General features: G+C 42.1%; 1 protein-coding gene across 1 annotated transcript; it reads right to left on the bottom strand.

Annotated features, from left to right (window-relative positions):
* Positions 1–4,287: 4,287 nt before the first annotated feature.
* On the bottom strand, positions 4,288–4,638 carry LOC121288555 (histone H2B-like). Its single transcript, XM_041207147.1, has one exon. The coding sequence runs from the start codon at positions 4,636–4,638 to the stop codon at positions 4,288–4,290; it is 351 nt and encodes a 116-aa protein (XP_041063081.1).
* Between the last annotated feature and the right edge of the window lie 17,839 nt (positions 4,639–22,477).

Below are 22,477 nucleotides of genomic sequence, written 5' to 3' on the forward strand. Positions count from 1 at the left end.
CTGGTGGAACGGAGAAGATCATTCATCCTCTTGCGGCACTGGGTGGATGCCCTCTTTTGCATTGACCATCACTGCCACTACCTCCTATGCGGGATTGGTGGTCTAGCTTGCTGGTCCTCACCCAGAGCGAGAGCAGAGGACATCACGGCGGGCCTCCACTGCATAAAAAAGGCACTCGAGAGATGCGTCATTAAACTGGCAGCCTTCTTGCCTTTCAGGATCAGGTCTTCTGTGCAGCAGCCTTGAAGCACCGAGAGGTGTGCGCACAGCTGAACATTAAATATGGCGCCCGGCATAATGAAGCAGTGAGGTGATGGCGTAGTGGACAAACGAGACCCCGCTTGCCATCGAAACAGTGTGTTTCCTGGGAATGCATAATTAATGAGACAGGATTGGGTCGATACGGTACGAAAAGCCGCCATTATGGCCGACAGGTAAAACGTCCTTCTTCTTGCCCACTACCACACTAATCTGGGATGATTCCACCCATAAAGTTTATCTTGGTCTCCTACACTATGGAATTTGTCTTTCCTTCATTTCTGCTTTCAAGTCCTTTGTAATCCAAGGTTTCTTGTTTGGATACATCTTAATTGTTTTAGGCTGGCCATGAAGCTGTTCAGAGAAGATGATATCATAATTTATGATATCTGTGACCTTATTTATGACTTCATCATCAAAACAAATTGAAAACAGCTTTCCAATTTACAAAACAAAACTACTGTACCCCGGCAGGCAATATTTTTGATCTGTTAGCCTCTCGGCCCACTCTGCAATAAACTTTATTGATTGTAACAACCTAGTGCATTTTCCCAAAATGTCAATTAATTTTTAAATGTGGAGCTTGCTTTGGAGTTAGCTTTTCACTTATGGAAAATGGTAGAAAATTGGATACAAAATGTGCATCCATCACAACCCATCATATAATATCTTTTCTCCATATGCAAATATAGATTAAACATTTATGTATTTTTGGATGAATATACTCATGAGTAGGAGGGATGTGAATGATGGAGTCTGAAACATAACAACAACTTGGATTTATATATGATCTTTAACATAGTAAGACATTCCAAAGTGCTTCTCAGGAACATTATTAGACAAAAATTGATACTGAGCTACATATGGAGATATTAGGAGCAGTTGTACAAAGCTTATTCAAAGAGATGTTATATAGCATTCACAGCACAGAAACAGGCCGCTCAGCCAAACTTGTCTAAACAATGGTAAGTATGCTCCACACAAGCCACCTCCCACATTACTTCATCTCACACTTTGAACATATCCTATTCTTTTTGCCCCATGTATTTTTCTAGCTTCCCCTTAAATGGATTGTTTTAAGGAGTGTTTAAGGAGATGAGAGAGGTATAGAGGTGGAGAAGGGTAGGAAGGGAATTCTGGAGCTTAGGGCTTAAGCAGTTGAAAGCACAACTGCTGCAATGAAAATCAAGTGGCCAGAACTGGGGAACTGCAGAGATCTTGGAGGGTTGCAGGTCTGGAGGAGGTTACAGAGAGAGTGAAATTGAGCTCGTGGAAAGATTTGAACACTTCTCCATTTCCAGTTGAGGTAGAACAGAGTCAGACACAAAGTGAAACTACTATACTGCTCAAACAATCTACCTTAACAGCAACAACTTTAAAAAAAATCTTGCACAGTATCATGTGAACTTGGGCCCAAATTCTGGGTAGTGGACCTCAGTGTGCTGAAACTAAGCTGTAACTCAAATACAGTTTCACATTAGACTCTTACATCCAGCGAAAAGAGATTATCACAGGAGCTTGGGTGAGATGAAACCATATTTTCAAAAGTAGAGGACCAGTGTTAACTCACTGCACCACACATGTCCCTCTACCTGCTAATTGTTATTTATGCAGAAATAATATAAACACAAAACTGCTGCTGGCATTACTGAGCAATGTGCCAGTAACAGCATTTTAACAGGGAACATTGGTCCACAATTGGCAGAGGTCAATTATTTCATAATGAGTTTAATTTTCAATTAATAAGCACTCAGGCATTATTGGTGGATAGCCTGTATCAAATACAAAAATACCCAGAAATAATAAATCCAACTGGTTCATTAATGTCCTTCAGGGAAAGAAACCTAACATCATTATTTGGTTTGACCAATATGCGACTTCAATCCCACATCAATATGCTGCAGGTGAAATGAAGCTTGATAGCTCCCATTTTCTGGGCACTACAAATGCTCTTATGGTTCAAAAATGAAAATGGCTTCTGGTGTGCATGTGCACACTTCTGACATGAAGCGCCTTGAAGGTGCCATTTTGGTAAAGGAATAAAGTGTGCCCACTTAACATTTACTGGAAATATGCAAAGCAGGCAGATCATGTCATTAATCAACTGTATGATTGATATGACACCACATCTTAGAGCTCTACATTCCAGCTGGCGCCCTCTCTTAACCTTGCACAGCTTAACATAGGTTTAGTAGCATGAAGGACTTCCCACCCAACTCCAATCCCAATCAACGCCATTTAAAGGCATCACAAACTGCTTGCTGGTTACTTACCAGTTAATTTGCTCTGGCTGTTGCTACAATTCTTCACATTTTGGTGTTTTTCATAGTTGCTTCAAGTTTTAAAAATCTTGAAGATGAGTTTCTGGAGTGTGTTAGGGGTGGTTTTCTGGAGCAGTGTGTTGAGGAAATGACTAGGACAGGCTATTTTAGATCCAGGTCTGAATTTCATGCTTGGTATGTGCACAAAGTTGGCAGGCCCGCAAGCAGATGCAGATTCTGGTCCCTGGCGTGATCACATTCTCTACACGATTCCATGCTAGGTGGCCCAGTAAGGCCCACTCAGCATGAAACATATCTTCCAGTTGGCCTGATAGTGCGGGCAGGGGTGGGAACGAGTCAGGCTCTGGGTCCAATGGTACCCTCAAGACTTTGGTAACTTCAATTAATTTTCCAGTGGAAAAACAGATAGGTCCTACAACATGGAAACAAATTTGATGTTAATACCATGGCTTTTTAGCTACGAACTGATCCTGAACCTGAGATCTGATGAAGGGTCATACAAACTCGAAACATCAACTGTGTCCCTCTCCGCAGATGCTGTCAGACCTGCTGAGTTTTTCCAGGTCCTTTTGTTTTTGTTCTAGATTTCCAGCATCTGCAATATTTTGCTTTTATCTGCCTAAAACCTTTACTGACTCATGTATTTGTATATAGTAGCTCTGAAATATGTATTGAAAATCTACAGGTTGTGCCCGGCATCTGCCACTGATCTAAATAAACTTTGTGGCAGCAGTGAGAAAGCTGTGGATGGGGTGATGGGGGAAGAGTTGCAGAGGTAGTACCCTTTATCTACTTACATTAGTTAAGAAAAGAAAAAAAAATGAATAAGCATTTCTCCAGCACCTTTCATGACTTCAGGACATCTTGGAGTGTCTCACTGCTTTTTGAGTGTGGTCACTGCTACAATGTGGAGAATGTGCCGGCCAGCCAATTTGCACAGAGCAATTTCCCATAGACAACAATGTTGAATCTTTTACATCCATCTGGGAGGGTAGACATGGTCACAGGTTAACATCTGACATGAACACCTGCACCACAGACAGTGCAGCACTCTCTCAAGACTGTGCTGGGTCTGGAAGCCAATGTGCTGAACACTCTGGAGTGGGACTTGAGCCTATAACCTACTGAACTCCAGAGAGCAGAATGCTCCATGATATCAAAGGTGCATCTGGTCTACCTGCTACTGCAGCAGCTCTGGACTGTCTAGTTGAGGCGGCACAACTAGGGCTAGTGGCCACAGTGTGTGTGGTTGGGGGGTGTGGGGGGGGGGGGGGGGGGGGGGTTGGGGGAGGTGGGGGGGGGTGGGGGGGGGTGCAGGGGGAGGTGGATGGGGGGAGGGAGGTGGCAGACAAAGTGAGGATGGGGGTGCTGGGAGCTGCAAACAAAGCGTGGTTGTTCCATTTTGTGCGGGAATCATTAAAAAACTGTTTTTTTATGATGTAGGAATCTGGTCATATTCCACATCTACTGCTGGGTCAGTTGGTACACCTCCAATGACAAACCTGCAGTGTCTGTATGCTGGGTCATAATGAAGGCCTGGGTCATGGAGAGTTGGACGTTCAGAAAGCCCCTATCCTCAGCTCAACCCATACGCCCCTCCCCATATAATTACAGTGACAATATGCCAAATAGCCATGGATTTTCAAAGCCATTATCTTTTGGAAACATCAATGCTCACATGGTTTGTACAGACTGACCTATTCTGTTAGAACTTTGGCACAGATTTATAATCTTTAGAATGATCGGCCTAAATGGAGTTGGTGTACTTGGAGACTGCTTTCGTGCCTTCGGACACAGCATGTTTGGCCAGTTCCACTGGCAGCAAGAGGCGGACAGCGCTCTGGATCACCCTGCCCGAGATGGTGCGGCACTTGTTGCAGTGAATGAGGTGCGAGGCCTTGGAGGCAATGCGCTCGAGAATGTCAAAAATGAAGGATTTCATAACACTCATGTCCTTGAATGAGATCCCAGTGGAAGGGTGGACCTGGATCAGCGCCCTGCACACATAAGTGGAATAGCGCTGCTTGTGAGATTTCCTCCACTTCTTGGACAGCTTCTTGGTGACTTTAGCTTTAGCCGTCACCCCGACCTCAGGCATTCCACTCGACTTGGACCAACTCAGATCAGCTCAGATTTATAGGTGAACCAGCTTAGAAAGCCACACAATCAAAATGAAGTCTGGCAAAACTCAGAACTATGACAACAGAAAAATCACAAATAAAATGAAAGTACTTGTGCTCCCCAGGCCTTTTATCCTGCCCTTGGATGATAAATTGATAAAAAAATGTAACACCCACCTGCCTGTCTAATGAGCACAAAATCACATGGGCCATATAAAATTGCTGTCTACTTGGTTCATTATTGGTTTAATTGGCCCTTTAATTGTCGGCGGACACGACTCCGACTCCTGCGCATGCTCACCGACTGTAATGTTGAGCGTATGAGCGATGACCTCGGGACACATGCTGACATCTTCTCATGCTATTTTATGTGCGTTCGGGTCAGGTGCTCACCCACCCAATTTCAACACATAAAATTCAGGCCCAGATCTTACAATGGATATCTGAATTGTGAGATGAAAGTTTCTGTCATCTAATTAGCTCTCTTCTTTTGATTGTATTATGACACAGCCGATAATGGCTGAGCTACTTAAATCCCAAAGGAAAGCTTGAAACAACTGTCATAACCCATTTTTGTAATTTGTATGTTTTGAGATGCAGGCTTTGAATTCAATAGTCATGTGACCACCAAGTCTCAAGAGATTTTTTTATAAAACTAAATTAAACATTTATTAGTACAAGAAAAATTGTAAGTACATATATATGTCTACAAAATTACTACTATAATAACTACAAAAATCCCCTAATTAATCTGACTCTCAGTTAGACCCCCGTTAAGGCAACAATAAAACTCATAGATTTAAAAGACCTCAGGCAAAGCACATTTGACTTTACAAATTCAAAATGTGGTTCCTTGCAGACATAGTTGCAGGCTTACAGTCTGGTTAGATCTTAAATACTTCTGCCTTACACACTCGAACTCCTTTCTGTTTATATCTGACATTTCGTTTGAATGTAAATTTCCCATTGTATTACTAGGTTTTTAATGTGACCTCTTCTAACAATAACATCCTTTGTTTCCACCAATATAATCAGTAAGCTGAACAAAATAAACACATTGCTTGGCATCTAATAGCTAGGTACACGATTTCACCCATTCTTTTGAATGCTTTATTTAAAAATGCAAATTACTCCTTGACACTTATGTTTCTAAATGTCTCTAAGTTTATTTATTTCTTTCTATACATCAAAGCACCCAGACTAGCTGGCTTTAATCCAATTAAGACACACACACATTCACACACATAGACACAGACACCAATAAACTCTATTTTAAAAATAAGTTCCAATAACATTATAGACATTAATCTCTGCACGACAATTGAAACAACTGCAACTTACATTTATGTAGCGGTCTTCATGTGTTGGAAGGTGTCTCAAACCTTCTTGCATCAGGACTACAACCCAGTCAATTATGGGAAAATGAGAAAGTGAAGAGAGAAACAGAAGAACAGAAGGTATGATTGAAAAGAAAGATTTTGAAGAGGTCTTTAAAAGTGAGGGAGATTGTGGAGGGGGTGTGTTAGTAGTTTGGATTGAGCAGAGAATTCAAAGACAGGGGCATAGTGACTGAATGAGTGGCCACTAGTGATGGAGTAAATGGAATGGAAGACAGAGAGAAGTCTGGTGTTTGAGAAGCAAAGGTTATGTATTACTAAGTTAGGAATGGGCCTAAATGGGTCAGACCATGGGACAATTTGAAAGGAGGAATGACAGTTTTGAAGTCAACTTCATCGCCATGGGGAATCAGTGGTGCTGGGGGTAGGTAGGCATGATGGAAATGCAGGGCTTTTGTTAGTGAATGAATTTAAACCTCTGGACTGTTAGAGCAGGAAGCTTACCAGGAAAGCATTTAAGGAGTATTGGTCTCATGGACTTGGACTTTGATAGGGGTTTGATAAATGTAGGAAATGAGGTGGACAACATAATCGGAACTGATTGGATGTGAGGAATAAAGCTGAGTTTGCGGTTAAGTAGCGCACCAAGGTTTTGTCCTTTCTGATTCTACCTTTCATGCCAGCAGGGAAGAGAACACACTCAAGGCCTACTGATGCAGGCAGGAGTCAAAAAGAGTCATTTTAGCTTTACCAAGGTTCTGCTGGAGGAAGCTTTGGTTTTGGGCAAACAATTAACAAGCAAGGGGTAATCTTTAAATCAACAAAGGAGTCAGAGAAGTAGGGGTAGGTTTCGCTATTGTTGTGGTATAAAGATGAGACCACTCAAGTCTGTAAGTTTCTAGTAAGCAAAGGTTTTATTCAAGCATATGCTGAGAGAGATCACCCTGGTTGCTTGTCCAAGGATCTCTGACAATACAAGGTCTGTGTAGCATATTTATATCTTTTAGTTATCACATTTCACTATACTGCCTAGTACAACCACCAGTCACATACATAATGAGCAGAATTATTCAAGGTGCAGATGCCTCGTTATCTCACTGGGGGGCTGGTAGATACCTTGGTTCTAACATCCCCCAGTCTATGCTCTTCTCACTCTAACATTTGTTTAACCAGACTGTGAAGGTCATTAAGTTTTATGACTTGTGATTGTTAGTTGGGTTCTCACAGTACCAAACCCATCATGCCTATGCATTAGCTATATTTCCCATCATGCATAGAACGAGCTTTTACAGCTACAATAAAGTTATTGATGCAAATAACTACATTTTTCTACTTTTAAAGCTTTTAATGTGCATCTTAATACCAGTTTTAATATTGAATTATTTCATCACACCCCTTTGCTATTATAACAGCTGACCTCATGGTTCCTGGTAATGCAGATGATAAAGAGGTAGAGAAAAGTTGGATCCCTGGGACACACCCGAACTGCCTGTGTAGACAGAGGAGAAAAAACAGTTAAAACCAAGGTACTTTCTGCATTGCAACACGTGTTGGCCCAGGAGATTGCGATGGAGTCTGGAGGAGAATGAAATGGCCAATACTATTGAAGAAAGCAAAGCAGCTGAAGAGGTTGAAAAGGGAGAAAAAAATATGGTAACAGTCACATATGATGTTGATTGTGGCTTTGACTAATTCAGATATGCAATTTGTGATGTTTAGGCCAGATCTGATGGTGGGCACCAGGTCAATCAAGTAAGTGATATGAGCTTTCAGCCTGCTGATTTGAGACCATGGAAGTGGCTGCTCTCCTGGGCTGGAAAACTGTTCAGGATCATAGATTTTTAAGGCAGCACTGGGACATGAGTTCAGTTGGGAAATAGCTGAAAGTAACGCTGGGTGTCTCGATGGTTGTGAAGCAATTCATTGGGCAAGAGTTTTGTAAAGACAGATGAGGGAAATAGAGAAAGGAGACAGAAACTGGGAAGTTGGGGCTGAGAGGGTATGGTGAGGAAAGAGGAGGCATTTGAATCCAGGTCAGCAACCAATAAAAACAAAAAGTGGATCAAGACTAAGAAAGCACTGAGAATTAGGATCAATAAAAATTTAGGTGCAGTTAATGGGAAAGATGAATTGGTCCTGAGAAAAGGTGAATAGAGTCAGTGACAATCTTGAAAATAGAGGAGGGTATTTGGAAGAGATTCTAGGATCTGCCTATGGTGAAAATTTCAGTACAGGTTGGAGGATTAGGAGTCCACGGTTTGGTCTTGAAGGTCAATAAATACCAGAGCCAAAACCTTAGGGTTGGAAAACATTGTGTTACTGAGGACACCCTGAGAAACCCAAAGACTAGAGCAATCAAAAGGAAATCAAGCAAAATTCAGAAATATGACTGCAGCAAAATCACAAGGAAAATGAAAATGCTTGTTCTCTGGGGGGTCTTTTACCTGGCCTTGGATGACAATTTGATAACACGTGCTGCCCATCTGCCTGTTTTGCCCATGTGGACAGCACAAAATCGTGCGGGCAACGTGAAATCTCAGTTAATCGGCTTTTTAATGGCCTTAGTTGGCACCCTAACTGTTAGCTCCGGCTTCATGCATGCCCGCCAACGGCAATATGCACACGTACACAATGATGTTGCCTGACTCATTTCGTGCAATTTTACATGCGTTCGAGTCGGCCGCATGCCCGACCTCAGAATGTAAAATTCAGGTTATAGTGTTATGTAATGATAAAGGGCTAATTAATAATCTTGTTGTAAAAGAACCTTTAGGGGTTCATGACCACAATATGATAGAATTTTATATTATGCTTGAATGTGAGGTAGTTCAATTTGAAGCCAGGGCATTAAATTGGAACAAAAGAAATTACAAAGGTATGAGGAACAAATTGACTGAGATGGATTAGGAAAATACATTAAAAGGTATGATGGAACATAGGCAATAGACATCCTTTAAAGAATTATTACGTAGTTTACAGCAATTATGTATCTCTTCAAGGCACAAAAACCCAAAAAGAAAAGTCAGTCAACCATGGCTAACCAAGGAAGTTAAGGATTGTATAAGAATAAAAGAAAAGGCCTATACAGTTGCCAGAAATAGTAGTAAACTTGAGGATTGGGAGGATTTTAGAATACAACAAATGAGGATCAAGAAACTGGTTAGGAAGGCAGAATAGAATATGAATGTAAACTGGCAAAAAATATAAAAATGGACTGTAAAAGCTTCTATAGATACATAAAAAGGAAATGTGGGTCACTTAAGACAAATGTGGGTCCATTACAGGCGGAGTCAGGAGAACTTATAATGGGGAATAGAGAAATGGCAGAGAAGCTAAATGATTACTTTTGTCTTTCTTCACTGAGTAAGTGGCTCACATCTGCCACTTACTGAAGGACTTGGCGCCAAGGGGACATGGAGGACATCCACTGCCTGTGACTGTGACAGTGACCGTGGTGCTCAATTTCTATGCGAGTGGCTCCTTTCAGGGCTCCACAGGCGACCTCTGTGGGATTTCACAATCCGCCACCCACAAATGCATCCATGAGGTCATGGATACCATCTTCTCCACAGCACACAACTTTGTGCATTTCACCTAGGACCAGGACAGCCAAGATGCAAGGCCATTGGATTCACCCTGATCTCAGGATTCCCATAGGTGCAGGGTGCAATTGACTGTACTCATGTGGCGCTCAGGTCTCTGTCGCTACACTCAGTGGACTTCATCAACTGCAAGGGCTTCAACTCACTGAATGTGCAGCTGGCACGCAACCACCAGAAATGCATCCTGCATTTGTGCGCACGGTTTCCAGGGAATGTGCACGATGTCTACATCCTGAGTCACTCGCAGATCTCTGCAGTCTTCCAAGGTCCACAGAGGCTGCAAGGTTGGCCTCTTGGGGGCAAAGGTTACCCACAACCGGGAGGCGGCCTTAGACTGCATTAGAGCGATGCTATAATGAGGCTCATGCAGCAGCTCACAACTTGGTGGAGCAGACAATCCGGATGCTGAAGATATGGTTCTGATGGCTGGACGGGTCTGGTAGAGCCCTGCTATACAGTCCACAGAGGGTGTCATGCATTGTTGTTGTCTACTGCGCCCTTTACAATCTGGTGCTGCAAGAGGCTGAGGAGCTGGCTGAGGAGGAGATGGAGAAGCTGCATATCTCCTCCTCTGAGGAGGACACCGACAGGGATGAGGTTCTCGCACTGGATAGGTGAGGCAAGCGCACTTGGGAGGCCCTCATAGCTGCCAGATTTGTGGAAGATGATGACGACATGTAGTGATGTGTCCCCATAAATCCTCAAATCACAGTTGTGAGCGTTTGACTCCAATCTGGTTTATCTCAGTGCCAATACTCTCTGTGAGAATGCTCCTGTCATGGAGATGCTATGGAAGCCCTAAAAGTTGCTCGATTGCAACATGCAGTGAGGACATTCCATAGATCTTCACATAGCCTCTGAGAAGGTGTGGGTGAGCGCTGTGATGGGATGTCAGGGAGGGTGCCTTCAGATTGCTCTTCAGAGGTCTCTTCAGAGCTTGGAGGCCCTGGGTCATGGACTCTGTCGGCTGTTTGGCAGATGTGCCTGTGAAAGCAACAGGAGTTAATTAGTGCATGGCAGTGGCCTGTGAAAAGGGCACATCACTCACAGCATGGTTGTCTGATGGATGTTGTACTGCTGGATCCTCACTTGGTAGAGCAGTGCCAACCTCACTGTCAGCACAGGAACAACTCCGATCATCACCGGCCAGCTGGATGGCTCTGTTTTCGAATTCTGTCAGAACTTTGATTTCTGGCATCCCTCCACCTGTCTGCGACCTTTCCCTCCTGTTGTGAGCCAGTTTGTCCTGCATGGATAGAGATGGGGATAGTGTATCAGGACGTCTGCCAGGCCAGGCATACTTATACAGATGATAAGTATGCCTGGCCTGTGTGGGTGGTGAGTGGTCTCATGGATGGGATGAGGCCAATGATGGTGTGTGTGAGAGAGTGAATGGTGATGTCCCTTGCACTGGCAGTAAGTGAGGGCCCTGTGGATGTGTGATGGGTGTGTGAGTATGTGAGTTGGGAGTGATGAAAAGAATGACTTACCCTGGCGGAATGGAGGAGATCATTCACACTTTTGCGGCACTGGGTACCTGTCCTCCTCTACAAGCAGGGTTGGTGACATTGCTACCCATCCTTTTGCCAGATCGGGGGTAGAGCACAGCCGGGTGGGCCTCCACGGCATCTAGCAGTTGCTCGAGGGACCCATCGTTGAAGGGCAGTGCTGCAGTCTTTTTGCCTTTGCTGGCCATATCTCCTGGACAGTGGTGATGAGCTGGTGGTGATGAGCACTTTGCTAGCGGCTGCCTTTTAAAGATGGTGGCTGGAGTGATGCTACAGCGAGGTTCTTGTGAGCTGGCGAATGAGAGCCCACCCGCCATGAAAATGGCGTGTTTCCTGGGAATGCTAAATAACGAGGCAGGTTCAGGAAGATACGACGTGAAAACTGGGTAGGACTCCACTTTACCCGCCCGCTACCACACATAGTGCAATCCTGGGAAAATATCTCTCCTGGACTCCTGTGACACCCTGCTCCTTGGAATGCTGGCTGCAATCTGAGCCTTCATGGCAGCAAGATTGGCTGGTGTGTCTACAGCTTCCACCGAAACATTCAGACTTTTTGAGAAATCTGCTGGTGCTGCAATGGAAGCTAAACCCATCTGCCCCATGATCGGGTCCAGGAGTGTCATCACGGAGTTGACCCCGAGTCCCACACTGGAAAGGATAAGCTCCAAGCTCTGCGCAGAGCCCTATGCCAAGTTGATGGAAGACTCCTCTATGCTCCCTTGATATTGAATGGAGCTTTCTAGTCGGCATCTCAATGCATCAGGCATTTCCGTGTGTACAACCATCAACCTTTTCCTGTAGCCTGATGCATCAGAGTGCTGAGTTGAATCCTCAGCAGCAGAATTCATGTGCAACCTCATCCTCTGATGAGCTAGTACATACACTATCTTTGCCCCCTGTCCAGGCTATAGCGACCTTGTGCCAATAAAATGTTGCAAGATCTGAGCATTTTGTGATGCTGCCCTCTTTACGGCCCTCTCTGTTGGGGAGGTATAAATTAAGTTAGTTCAATAATGGCTGCCTGCATCTGAGAATATGTTAGTTTCAAACAGTGCAATACGTGATCAGTGCCCAGGGTCTCCACATGCAGATCTTGCTTCTATGCTGCTCTCTAATATGTGTGCATTGTCATTATCTGAGCGATATCTGAAAGTGTGAACTCGAGTGGCATTGTGTCTTCATCATCAGTGTTTACTTGGACTTCCTCCACTGTCTGAGCAGGTTAGAATTCTTGGGTATCTAAAAGGAAAAAGGGACAAGAGTAAGATTGAGGTAGGGGGGAGAGTATAAAGTACGCAGCATGGCCAGGATTTTCATCGAGTCAGGATGACTTGGGAGCCCTTTAAAAATGGCAGGTATGTCCTGATTCCAGGATTCCGACCCCATGTTTGATTTCAGGAGTGTCTTGAAAAGTACGGACTGGTACCTATCAAAAGTCCGCATCCAGGACTCCCTCCCTGGACGGCTCCATTGCAGAGATAGGCACCTCCTACTTCCTGGCAATTTTCATGGAGTCACAGTTCACGACCTCTCAGAGGATTTATGAACACTAGTCTGCATTAGGGGGCCTTTTAAAATGTAAGTTCAAAAGGCCCTCCTCATGCCCCCTATGCTAAGTGCTGCCCTTCCATCCACCTCCCATTGTCCCCATGCAAAGCTCTGCCTTTTCACCCATCCTCCATGGCTCTTCATGCCCCCATGCCAAGCTATGGTACTTCCATGCCCATTGACCCACAATGCACTGTCTAGAACCAATGACCCCTGTAGTGACAATAGGATGTGTAAAAAAAAGCTTTGAAGGAAAGTAATTCATTCAGAACCTTCTTCTATGTTGAAAAAAGTAATTTGACTACAAACTAATAGAAGTGTCAGTCATCCGGAGCCTTTAAAGTATCAATACAAAAACCACAAACACGAAACCACTGAACATTGTGTAACCAAACATTGTGAAATTGACAACAGAGGTATGAGAGTCAAAACTGTCAATCACACAATGTTTTCTCTGGGCCACAGCTGTTTCAATAAGTGTAATAGAAGTCTGGGCTCTAAGCCAAACCTCATTATGTATGCTTAGCTGAGAGCCCAGACAACCATTATGCTTGTTAAAACAGCTGTGCTGCAGAGAAAACTTTGTTTGATTGGAGTAGATGGGGGACATGAGGTGGCATGGGTGGGGCATGGAGAATGTGTAGAGGGTGAAATGGTGTGAGGGGTGAGGGCTGAAGAGTCTTGTATTTTAATTTTAACTGGGACAAAATACTACAGTACTGAAGTGGGCCTTTTAAATAGCTCACCTCCACAGCCGGCAGCCCCTGAGGCTGCTTCCAAATTTTTTCCTGGGTCAGCTGGCCCAGCTCCATCCCACACCCGCCCCCTCACAATGAAGATCCCACCTTTGCTGGCATTTTCTCCTGAGGTGGGGAGGTCGAGCTGGGAACTTTCCCAACTCCCGCTATCCGACTCGAGGATGAAAATCCAGGCCCACATGTTTATACCATCAGCAGCTTGTGAACTAGGAGAGATTGTGAGATGAGGGGAAGTAGGATGTAAGAAGGAGGATTATGTAAGAGAATATCATCTTCAATAGATTCAACGCCATTGCTGGCCATGTCTTCAGTAATGAACATTGCAATATTACCAGCACCATCTCCTCCAGGGGGCAGAATATGAAGCCAAGCCTCTTCTGCTCCAATTGGTCCCTGTTGTCTCCTGTTGTGCTCAACCTTTTCCTACGAGAATGTGTGAATTGTGTCAGTGAGTATAATAAATCATGTTGTTCTAGGTGATGTAGTTGCCATAGTAGAATAGCTGACAGTGTGTATAAGCTGTGAGATTGGGTATGAAGCTTGCAACCATGCTAAGTGTGTGAGGGTGAGGTAAATCATAGGAATGTTAGGCGTAAGTCCTGAGATTGTTTGTAGGTAAGTCATGGAGATGTGATAAATTGAGCCGTAGCTGAAGCTACTGGTGCAGTTGGGCAGATAGGGCACTGGAAGATGTATTTGTTGGCCTTGACCACACATTTAGGTCATTAAATTTCTTGTGGCAACTGCCTTATTATTGTGTGCCTGAAAGTCTTCCTGCCCCCTTGCAGATACAGGACATCTCACCTCTTTTCCACCTCCTCCACTAAGACCTCCAGTGGACCCCAGTGCATCCTCTCTCCATTTTCAGCTAATGTTATTTTTGCTTACCACTATTGTAAATGATGTCAGCAATGGTTCAAAAAGAAAACACTACCATTTCTTCAGCTCAACTAGGAATAGGCAAAAATGTGTTGAGTTTACCAGCATCTTTGGAGTAAATTGCAATATCTTTTGAATGCTTTATGTTTGCACCAAGTGCATTGCACGTTCAATGTAGAGTTTCATATTTTTTCTAACTCCGGTAAGCTTGTTCACTAAAAAGGGATTAAAATTGACATTAGAATACAATAGGCAACTTCCTTGGAACTACACCCGTTCCTTTGCCTTATTTACATGTTTAAACAATACTGTGGTGATACATCCAGTGAAGTTACATGGTGGAAAGCAACCAGCTCTGCGGAGATTCCTGGTCAATTTCTGTTTGTCTCATTGGCCAATTTATGTTTGTCTCTAGCTCACAAGCTCCAAATGATATTATTATGACACAACAGTTGGTAAAGCTGAGTTATTTAAAAATCCTCGAGGGAAACTTTAAACAACTGTCATAACCTACATTTTTAAGTGGTAAGTTTGAGATGCAGCTCTAAATTCAGAAATCAGATCACCAGTTCTCGAGAGGTTTTTGTATCAACTTACATTAGGCATGTATTAATTTATACAAGTTAAACATATACACATGGCTACAAATTATTACTACCACAACTTTTAACTAATTCCCAAACTAATCTCCACTAAGGCAACAGCAACCCAAAGACTTTAAGCAGATACCAGGCAAAGCATTTTCATCCTACAAATTCAAAATTAGGTTTCTATCACTTCAGTTCCTCTGCAGACACTGTGGTAGATAGGCTTACATGCTTTGATCTTACATTGCCTCTGCCCTGCGCACACAAAACTGCTACCTGTTATACTTAGCACTTCTCATTGAATGTAAATTCTCATTGCATCACCAGTCCCTTTGAACTCCACCTCTTCTAACAATGAATATCACTATCCCACAACATTAAGGATTGACTAGCCTCTGTGTCTCTTAAAATTTTAACATCTTTACCTACTCCACCCTGTACATATGGAAAGACTTTCCCTTCACATACAAATTCTTTAAGTATTTCTGCAACCTGCTCCTCAGAATTCTCTTGAGTAAACTGAACATATTCCCACTTCTTCACCTTTCACTGATTCTCCTTGTTTCACCTGTACACAAACCATTGGTTTACCTGTGCCTGAACTTTAGAACCAACAGTACTTTTACTTCCAGAGCTTTTTTGTACCCCAACAATTCCAACAGATCTTTCCTGCAATCTCCAATGCACTGACTTCGTGTGCCCCATTTTATTACAGTGGAACACCCATCTCAATTTTCGAATTTCACTTCTACCTTCAGTACCTTCCTTTTTATTCTGAGAGAAAAGTTCCTGGGAACTTTCAGCTACTCCTTCCCTTCCCTGACCGCCTGCCTTCTTTTCACCTTCCCACTTTTTACCCTTTTCCAATTTGAAAGGGTGACAAAAAGAAAGGTTTAGCTCTATGAACTAACTCATCATCATCAGCTATCTCAGCTGCTTGTTTTATAGAATCAACCCTCTGTTCCTCCACATGAGTTCTCAATAGCGAAGGGATTGAATCTTTAAACTCTTCCAAAAGAATGACTTCCCTAAGAGCTGCATATGCTGTCACTATTTTCAACACCTGTATCCAGCAGTCAAAATTATTTTGTTTTACTCTTTCAAACTTAATATAAGTTTGCCCAGGCTGTTTTCTCATATTCCTAAATTTCTGCCTGTATGGTTCAGGAACAAACTCATACGCACTCAAAATAGCCTTTTTCACTGCATCATAATTCACCGACATTTCTTCTGATAGTGAAGTATATACCTCATGCACTCTACCTAACAACCTTAGACTGTAATCATAATGCCCAGTTTTCCTGTGGCCATTTAATTTGTTTAGCTAGCTTCTCAAATGAAATAAAGAATGCTTCAATATCTTTTACCTCAAACTTTGGAAGAGCTTGTACAAATTTAAACATCTCCCTATTGGGTTCTACTCTGGAGATAAGTCCTTCCTCATCTATTGGTGTCTCTTTTTTTAACTGCCAACATTTTCAGTTGGAACTTACTCTCTCTCATTTTTTCCCTTTCCTCCTTCTCTATCTTCACAATTTCTAATTCCCTTTTAAAAGCCATTTCTCTGTCCTTTGCTTCTGATTCATGTTTTTCAGTTCATTTGCATGTTCAAATTCAAGCGCCTTCATTTGTAACTGAAGTCTCACTACCTCCAGCTGTGACTCATTTGTGTCAGAGTTCACATCTAATGGTAAATGTTGCACTATACTTTTAATTATATCTGATTTCCTAGCCCCCTCAGGTAACCCTAATTGTAACTTATCTGCCAACTCCGTTAACTTACTTTTGGTCATTTTCTCCAACCCAATCAGAGTTATCTCTTCTACTCCCAGACAAGTCTTAGCAATTGTCAAAGCCATCTTGAAGTCTCACCAATTCTAAAATACCTCACCAACTCCTGAATTCAAAGTGCTTCTGGTATTTGTTACCTTAAGGTTCACCAATTCCAAATCAATCAAGGAATTAGAAATATGTTTAACCTGCTAGAGCCCACAATTATTATGACACAACAGTTGGTAAAGCTGAGTTATTTAATAATCCCAGAGGGAAGCTTTAAACAACTGTCATAACCTATATTTTTAAATGGTATGTTTGAGATGCAGCTGTAAATTCAGGAATCAAATCACCAGTTCTTGAGGGGTTTTTTATATCAACTTACATGAGACATTTATTAATTTACACAAGTTAAACATATACAAATAGCTACAAATTACTACTATCATAACTTTTAACTAATTCACAAACTAATCTCCACTAAGGCAACAGCAACCCATAGATTTTAAGCAGACACCAGGCAAAGCATTTTCACCTTGCAAATTCAAAATTAGGTTCCTTTCACTTTGGTTCCTTTGCAGACACAGTGGTAGGCTTACAGGTTTCGATCTTACATTGCCTCTGCCCTGCACAAATGAAACTGCTATATGTTACACCCAGCACATCTCATTGAACGTAAATTCTCATTGTATCACCAATAAACTTTCATAGTACCAATTTTATTAGTAATATAAACATTGCTTGGCCTCTGCTAGCTAGATGCCAGATTTTGCTCCCCTTCTTGAATGCTCTATTCAACAAAATGCAAATGCACTCTACCTCTCTTACATCTCAAAACTAGTATACATCAAAGCACCTAGACTAGCTGGCTTTAATCTGATTAGGATGCATCCACAGGCTAACCCTCTATTTAAAGAAAATCCAATAATATCATATACATTAATAGCTTCATGACAGGTTTAAACATATGGTCCTGGATTTTCATCCTTGAGTCTGGTGGCAGGAGTGAGAAAGGAGCCAGAAAATGTGATGAGTAATTTAAATATACAGAGTAATCAAGAGATATCAGTCTTTGTTCTAAACATTCATTACTGAGCCAGCAACAATTTGGGAACGTGTAAAATGATGTATTTCACTGTGTTAAACCAGTGTGAATACATTACTAGGCTTTGCACATTGCTGCAATACTTACAGCGTGCTCTTACTCTTATTAGTGGCTTCCAAGAAACTCATTTTAAAGGATAAGATGGGGTTAGAACCTCTATTATGATGCAAAATGTTGAAAATCACCACTTGCAAATCATCATTTGTTTCTGGTAATGCATAATTTCCAAATAACTGCTCTTTATTCTGGTGAAGTTATTTAATTCATTGAGAAACAAGAAGTGTATCAGATGGCAATGGGCAGATTGTTGAATCGAGTGAACTGTTCAGGTGTGGTTGATCTTTTTCTTATTCCAGTGATGATGTTTTTCAAGTATGTAGTCAAAAGCAATCCAAGAATATTTCCACACAAAACAAAGTGCAGAAAAACAACTTATCATTTATTTAAAATTAATGTAAAAAGCTTATTTTGCAAAGTTTTCAAAACTCCGGTTATGAATATTATGAACACTGTGTTTAAGTGAACCTTTAGATTCCACTCTGATAGCAATATCCAATATTGTGGATCAACAGTTAGATTTGCCTTCTGCTTCTTTGGATTTTAGTCTGCCTTCCTTGCTAGCAGTGGCTCTCCAATTATGTGTCAGAGGGCACTGTGGGTGTACATACACCACATGGACTGCAGTGGTTCAAGAAGGCAGCTCACCACCACCTTCTCAAGGACAACAAGGGGTGGGCAATAGATGCTGGCCCTGCCAGCAGAGCCCATATCCCGTGAATTAATAACAAAAATAGTAGGGGCGAAAACAGTCTGTCAGCAGCCATCAGTGGAACCGACAATGCTGGCTATTGGTCAGACAATTGAAGAATCTCAAGCTGGATGGTCCCAATTCCTGCCTTGCTTATCACAGAGCAATATCAGCAAGGGGGCCTAAAACAGACATTATGTCCCACATTTATAAATGTAACAAACCTAACAGCTGTTTTGGAAGGCCATTAACTTCACTTGAACATCGATCCAACCCAATTTTGGTTTAAACATTTTTTCAAGCATCTTGGAGTGCAGGATGTTGGTCCCCGAACTTGTTCCTTTTTGCTACCATTTAATGTCACAAAATTAGCATAATGAGGTCTAATTTCTATTCATATATGTCTCGGGGCAGACTTGGCAAAGCATGGGCTCAGCCCTTGATCTTGACATATTTATTGTATTTAATTGTGCCAATAGCAGAAAAAATTGGGGCAAACTAGAATACAGAAAGAAGATTCTATTTAAGTAGTATATGGGATTAAGTCTAAACTATCTATTTCTTTTGAAGCATGAAAGTTACAATAATTTCTTAGTTGCAATTACTCTTCCAATCCCAACTTCTTTAGATATGTGAAGATCTATGGCAATTTCTTTTATCTCATAACCCTGACCTAATCAGTCAAAAGTTGCATTGGGAAGAAAGGGACACCATGGGCAGAATTTTTCCGATGGCGGCATTTGCAGGTCCGCCACCAGATAAGTCGCAGGGAATGCGTTCTCACTGATCAGGGATGCCCCTCAGCTATTGGATGGAGGCAGGATATCTGCCCCTCACTTGGGCAGCAGTCCCATCTCAGATTGACCGGCAGCACCACTGGGAGAGATGGTGACTCTTGGGACTACAAGCAGTCCCACCAGCTACAATGCCAGAGCCGAAGGATGGAGGTAACTATGAGTTTTCATGGCGGGCAGGGGAAGAGATGTCTGGGTATGGGGGGAAAACAGGGTGGGGTCATGCTTTGAAGACCAAGAAGAGAGGGAACACCCAGGGATCCCAGGCCTTGGGGAGGGGGCACCTGATTTCGAAAGAGAGCCAGTAATGGAGGCGTTCTGCAACCCCCCCCACCCCACCCCCACCACTACCCCCACCGAAGGCACAATAGAATAACCTGCCGATCTTCCCCTCATTGCTGAACTCCCCGCCCTGCCAGTCTCAAAATTGTGGTTGGGATGGGAGTAACAAAATAATGGTCATTTAGGGGCCTCAATTGGGATGAGCGTGGGTAGGCCAGCATAGGTCATGCCCAACCCCTGTAAAAATGTGGACAGGTCAGGGCGGGTGGGAGGACAACAGGAAGGCCAACTGGAGAATTTTATGGTCACCCTCTCTGCAAGCAAGCCTGCTGGTTGGGACAGGTAAAATTCTGCCCATGGAAAAATGAGAAAAAGCCACCTGGTAATGTTCAGCCAAAATCCTGCAACGTATGATTACTGCACATAGATTGGAATCAGTCAAGATAATAAATGTCTGTCCACTTTTTGTATTTTATTGTATAACCAGTAATTTTTTTTTAAATCATGCACTCAACTGCAGGTATTCGGTTCCCTCAATATGCACAAACATGTGTAATCACATATTTCTTTAGATATAGATCTGCTGAGTCCATGCTGGCAAGTGAGTTCTACAGTTATCCTAGATAATCTGCCTCTGTGGAATGCTTGCAAAATGATCAACTTTAAGTCAACTTGCACGTGGACTGAATACGTTGTTGAATAAGATGCTTACATTGCCAGCACTGTAGGAGGATGAAAGGACATTGTTTCCATTTGTCAATGATAATGCAGGATGTTACAGCCAAGAAAATGACAAGAGACTTTTGTATAGTTACAAATAATTTTAAAATTAATATGCCGTTGTTTAAAGTGTATTGTGTATTTACAATATATTTACCAGTACAAAGCACATATAAAACACATACTAAATAAGACAGGTCAGTTTTGGAAAACCCTGTTAGAAATATTTTGGGATCAGGAGGATTGATGAAAGTTCTCTTCATTCTCCTGAACTCAGCACTCCTCAAAGTATACTGCAAAATAGCCCAACACACTCGCTATTGCCCACTCCTTCCAATAACTCCCGTTTCTACTCATTCTCCCAGACCCCAAAACCCACTCTCCTTATTCCACCAGATTTTCAGCTCTCCTTCTCCAGTGCACTTTGCAAGCACCCTTCCCCCATATGTTCCACATCCATTATCCAATGGCTCCAGATCCACGCACCTCACCACTTTCAAAGCCCACCACCTACCTTGCATTACTTTCAATCCAGAACCCACAGCCATAAAGCCCCTGTACCCTGCTTCTCCATGCCAGTGCTCCCACACCCATTACCACCCTCCCACCAGATTCACACCCTTTGCACATCAGCTTCACTACTCTCAAACTGCCAAATCCTCCCACTGTTACTTAAAAACCCAAGGACCTCCCCTGCAATATCTGTCCCTCCAATACATTTAGACCTCAGGAAGAATCATGAGCTACTGGGCAAAACATCTCCAGCTTCTGTGACATTTGTGAGCATTGCTCTGCTCTTCTCACACTTACCCCATAACATTATGGACATAGTCACATAACTGGGACTGAGTAATATTACTAACATTACCATAATATTGTAGAACAAAACATCATTTTTATTACCCAGGGATAATAATCTTTAACCAGGGATGCTGGCCATACACTATACATTATATTGCATGAAACAGTATATCCTACGACTGGCTGTAAACAGTGTCATGGGTGTCCCAGAATAATATAGCACTCTTGTATACTTTTATGCCATATTTTCTGTGCACCACTTCAATCATTCACATTTATAAGCCAATTCATTAGAACAACATATTCTATAGGAGCTGACTGTATGATTCTTTCTATGTGATTAATTCCATTTCGAACTTTCACTTTCTTAAGTGTTACAGCAGACTGCAGAAAAGGAAGTTAAAATGACACTTGCAATTCATACTGCTATCTTCTACCCACAGCTCTCTTTCTTAAGGTGAAAAATAATCTTAAAATGTTGTGTTTTTCAAGTTCTGTCTCCATTAACAAACCTAGTGCCACACGGACTCCAGCTTATTAATGGATCTGTTAATCAAGCAAACCCGGTGTCTCACCTTCAACCTTAAATGGAAGGCAGCCCATCATTTATTAGAAGAACATAGAGCAGTTACTGCTTTTATCATTAAAGGATAAAAACCTCCACTCTATTTTATATGGTGCAATGTTCTTATCCTTATTTATACCCTCATAATCCCCTCTAAATACTCTCTATTTTATTGTGACCATACAATGGAGATTCATTGGTAATATATGAGTATGCAATAATATATATTGAGGAATAACTACACTGTATATTTGTAACTTATTTTTAATACTATTCAGCTTTTGTGCTCATCAAGGTGAAGGGGATTAGTGAATAATTTTTTACTTTCACCACTGAATTTCAGCATCAAGAACTGCCATTCCGACTCAGGTATAGCAAAATTAAATGCAAGCTTAAATTCTATTAATGTACTTGAACAACATCATCAGAATACAATCCTATATATATTTATATATGCACATTTGATGCACAGCAAGATTTCCATCTGTTTGGACATTTTGAGTAACTCTGCTTATCGGTGTAACGAATTTGGGATTTTGCAAACTCCGTTATTTGAGCACTATTACAGTCATCAGGAAGAGCGAACTTTCATTATGTTGTGTTGTCTTTAAATTTAGATCACAGACCTGAAAGGATATCATACTGGCCACTCTTACAAATGCTAGGTTTTATAAAATGATCATGTTTGGGATTGTCTCTTTAACTCAAGATGAAATGGAAGAATGAAGAGAGTAAAGTGATATGCTTTGAATTCTGACTAACAACAAGCTTGGGTGACTTGGTTACCATGCAGAATTGGGGGTATTG

The sequence above is a fragment of the Carcharodon carcharias genome, chromosome 2 (assembly GCF_017639515.1).
Source record: "Carcharodon carcharias isolate sCarCar2 chromosome 2, sCarCar2.pri, whole genome shotgun sequence".
NCBI lineage: Eukaryota > Metazoa > Chordata > Chondrichthyes > Lamniformes > Lamnidae > Carcharodon > Carcharodon carcharias.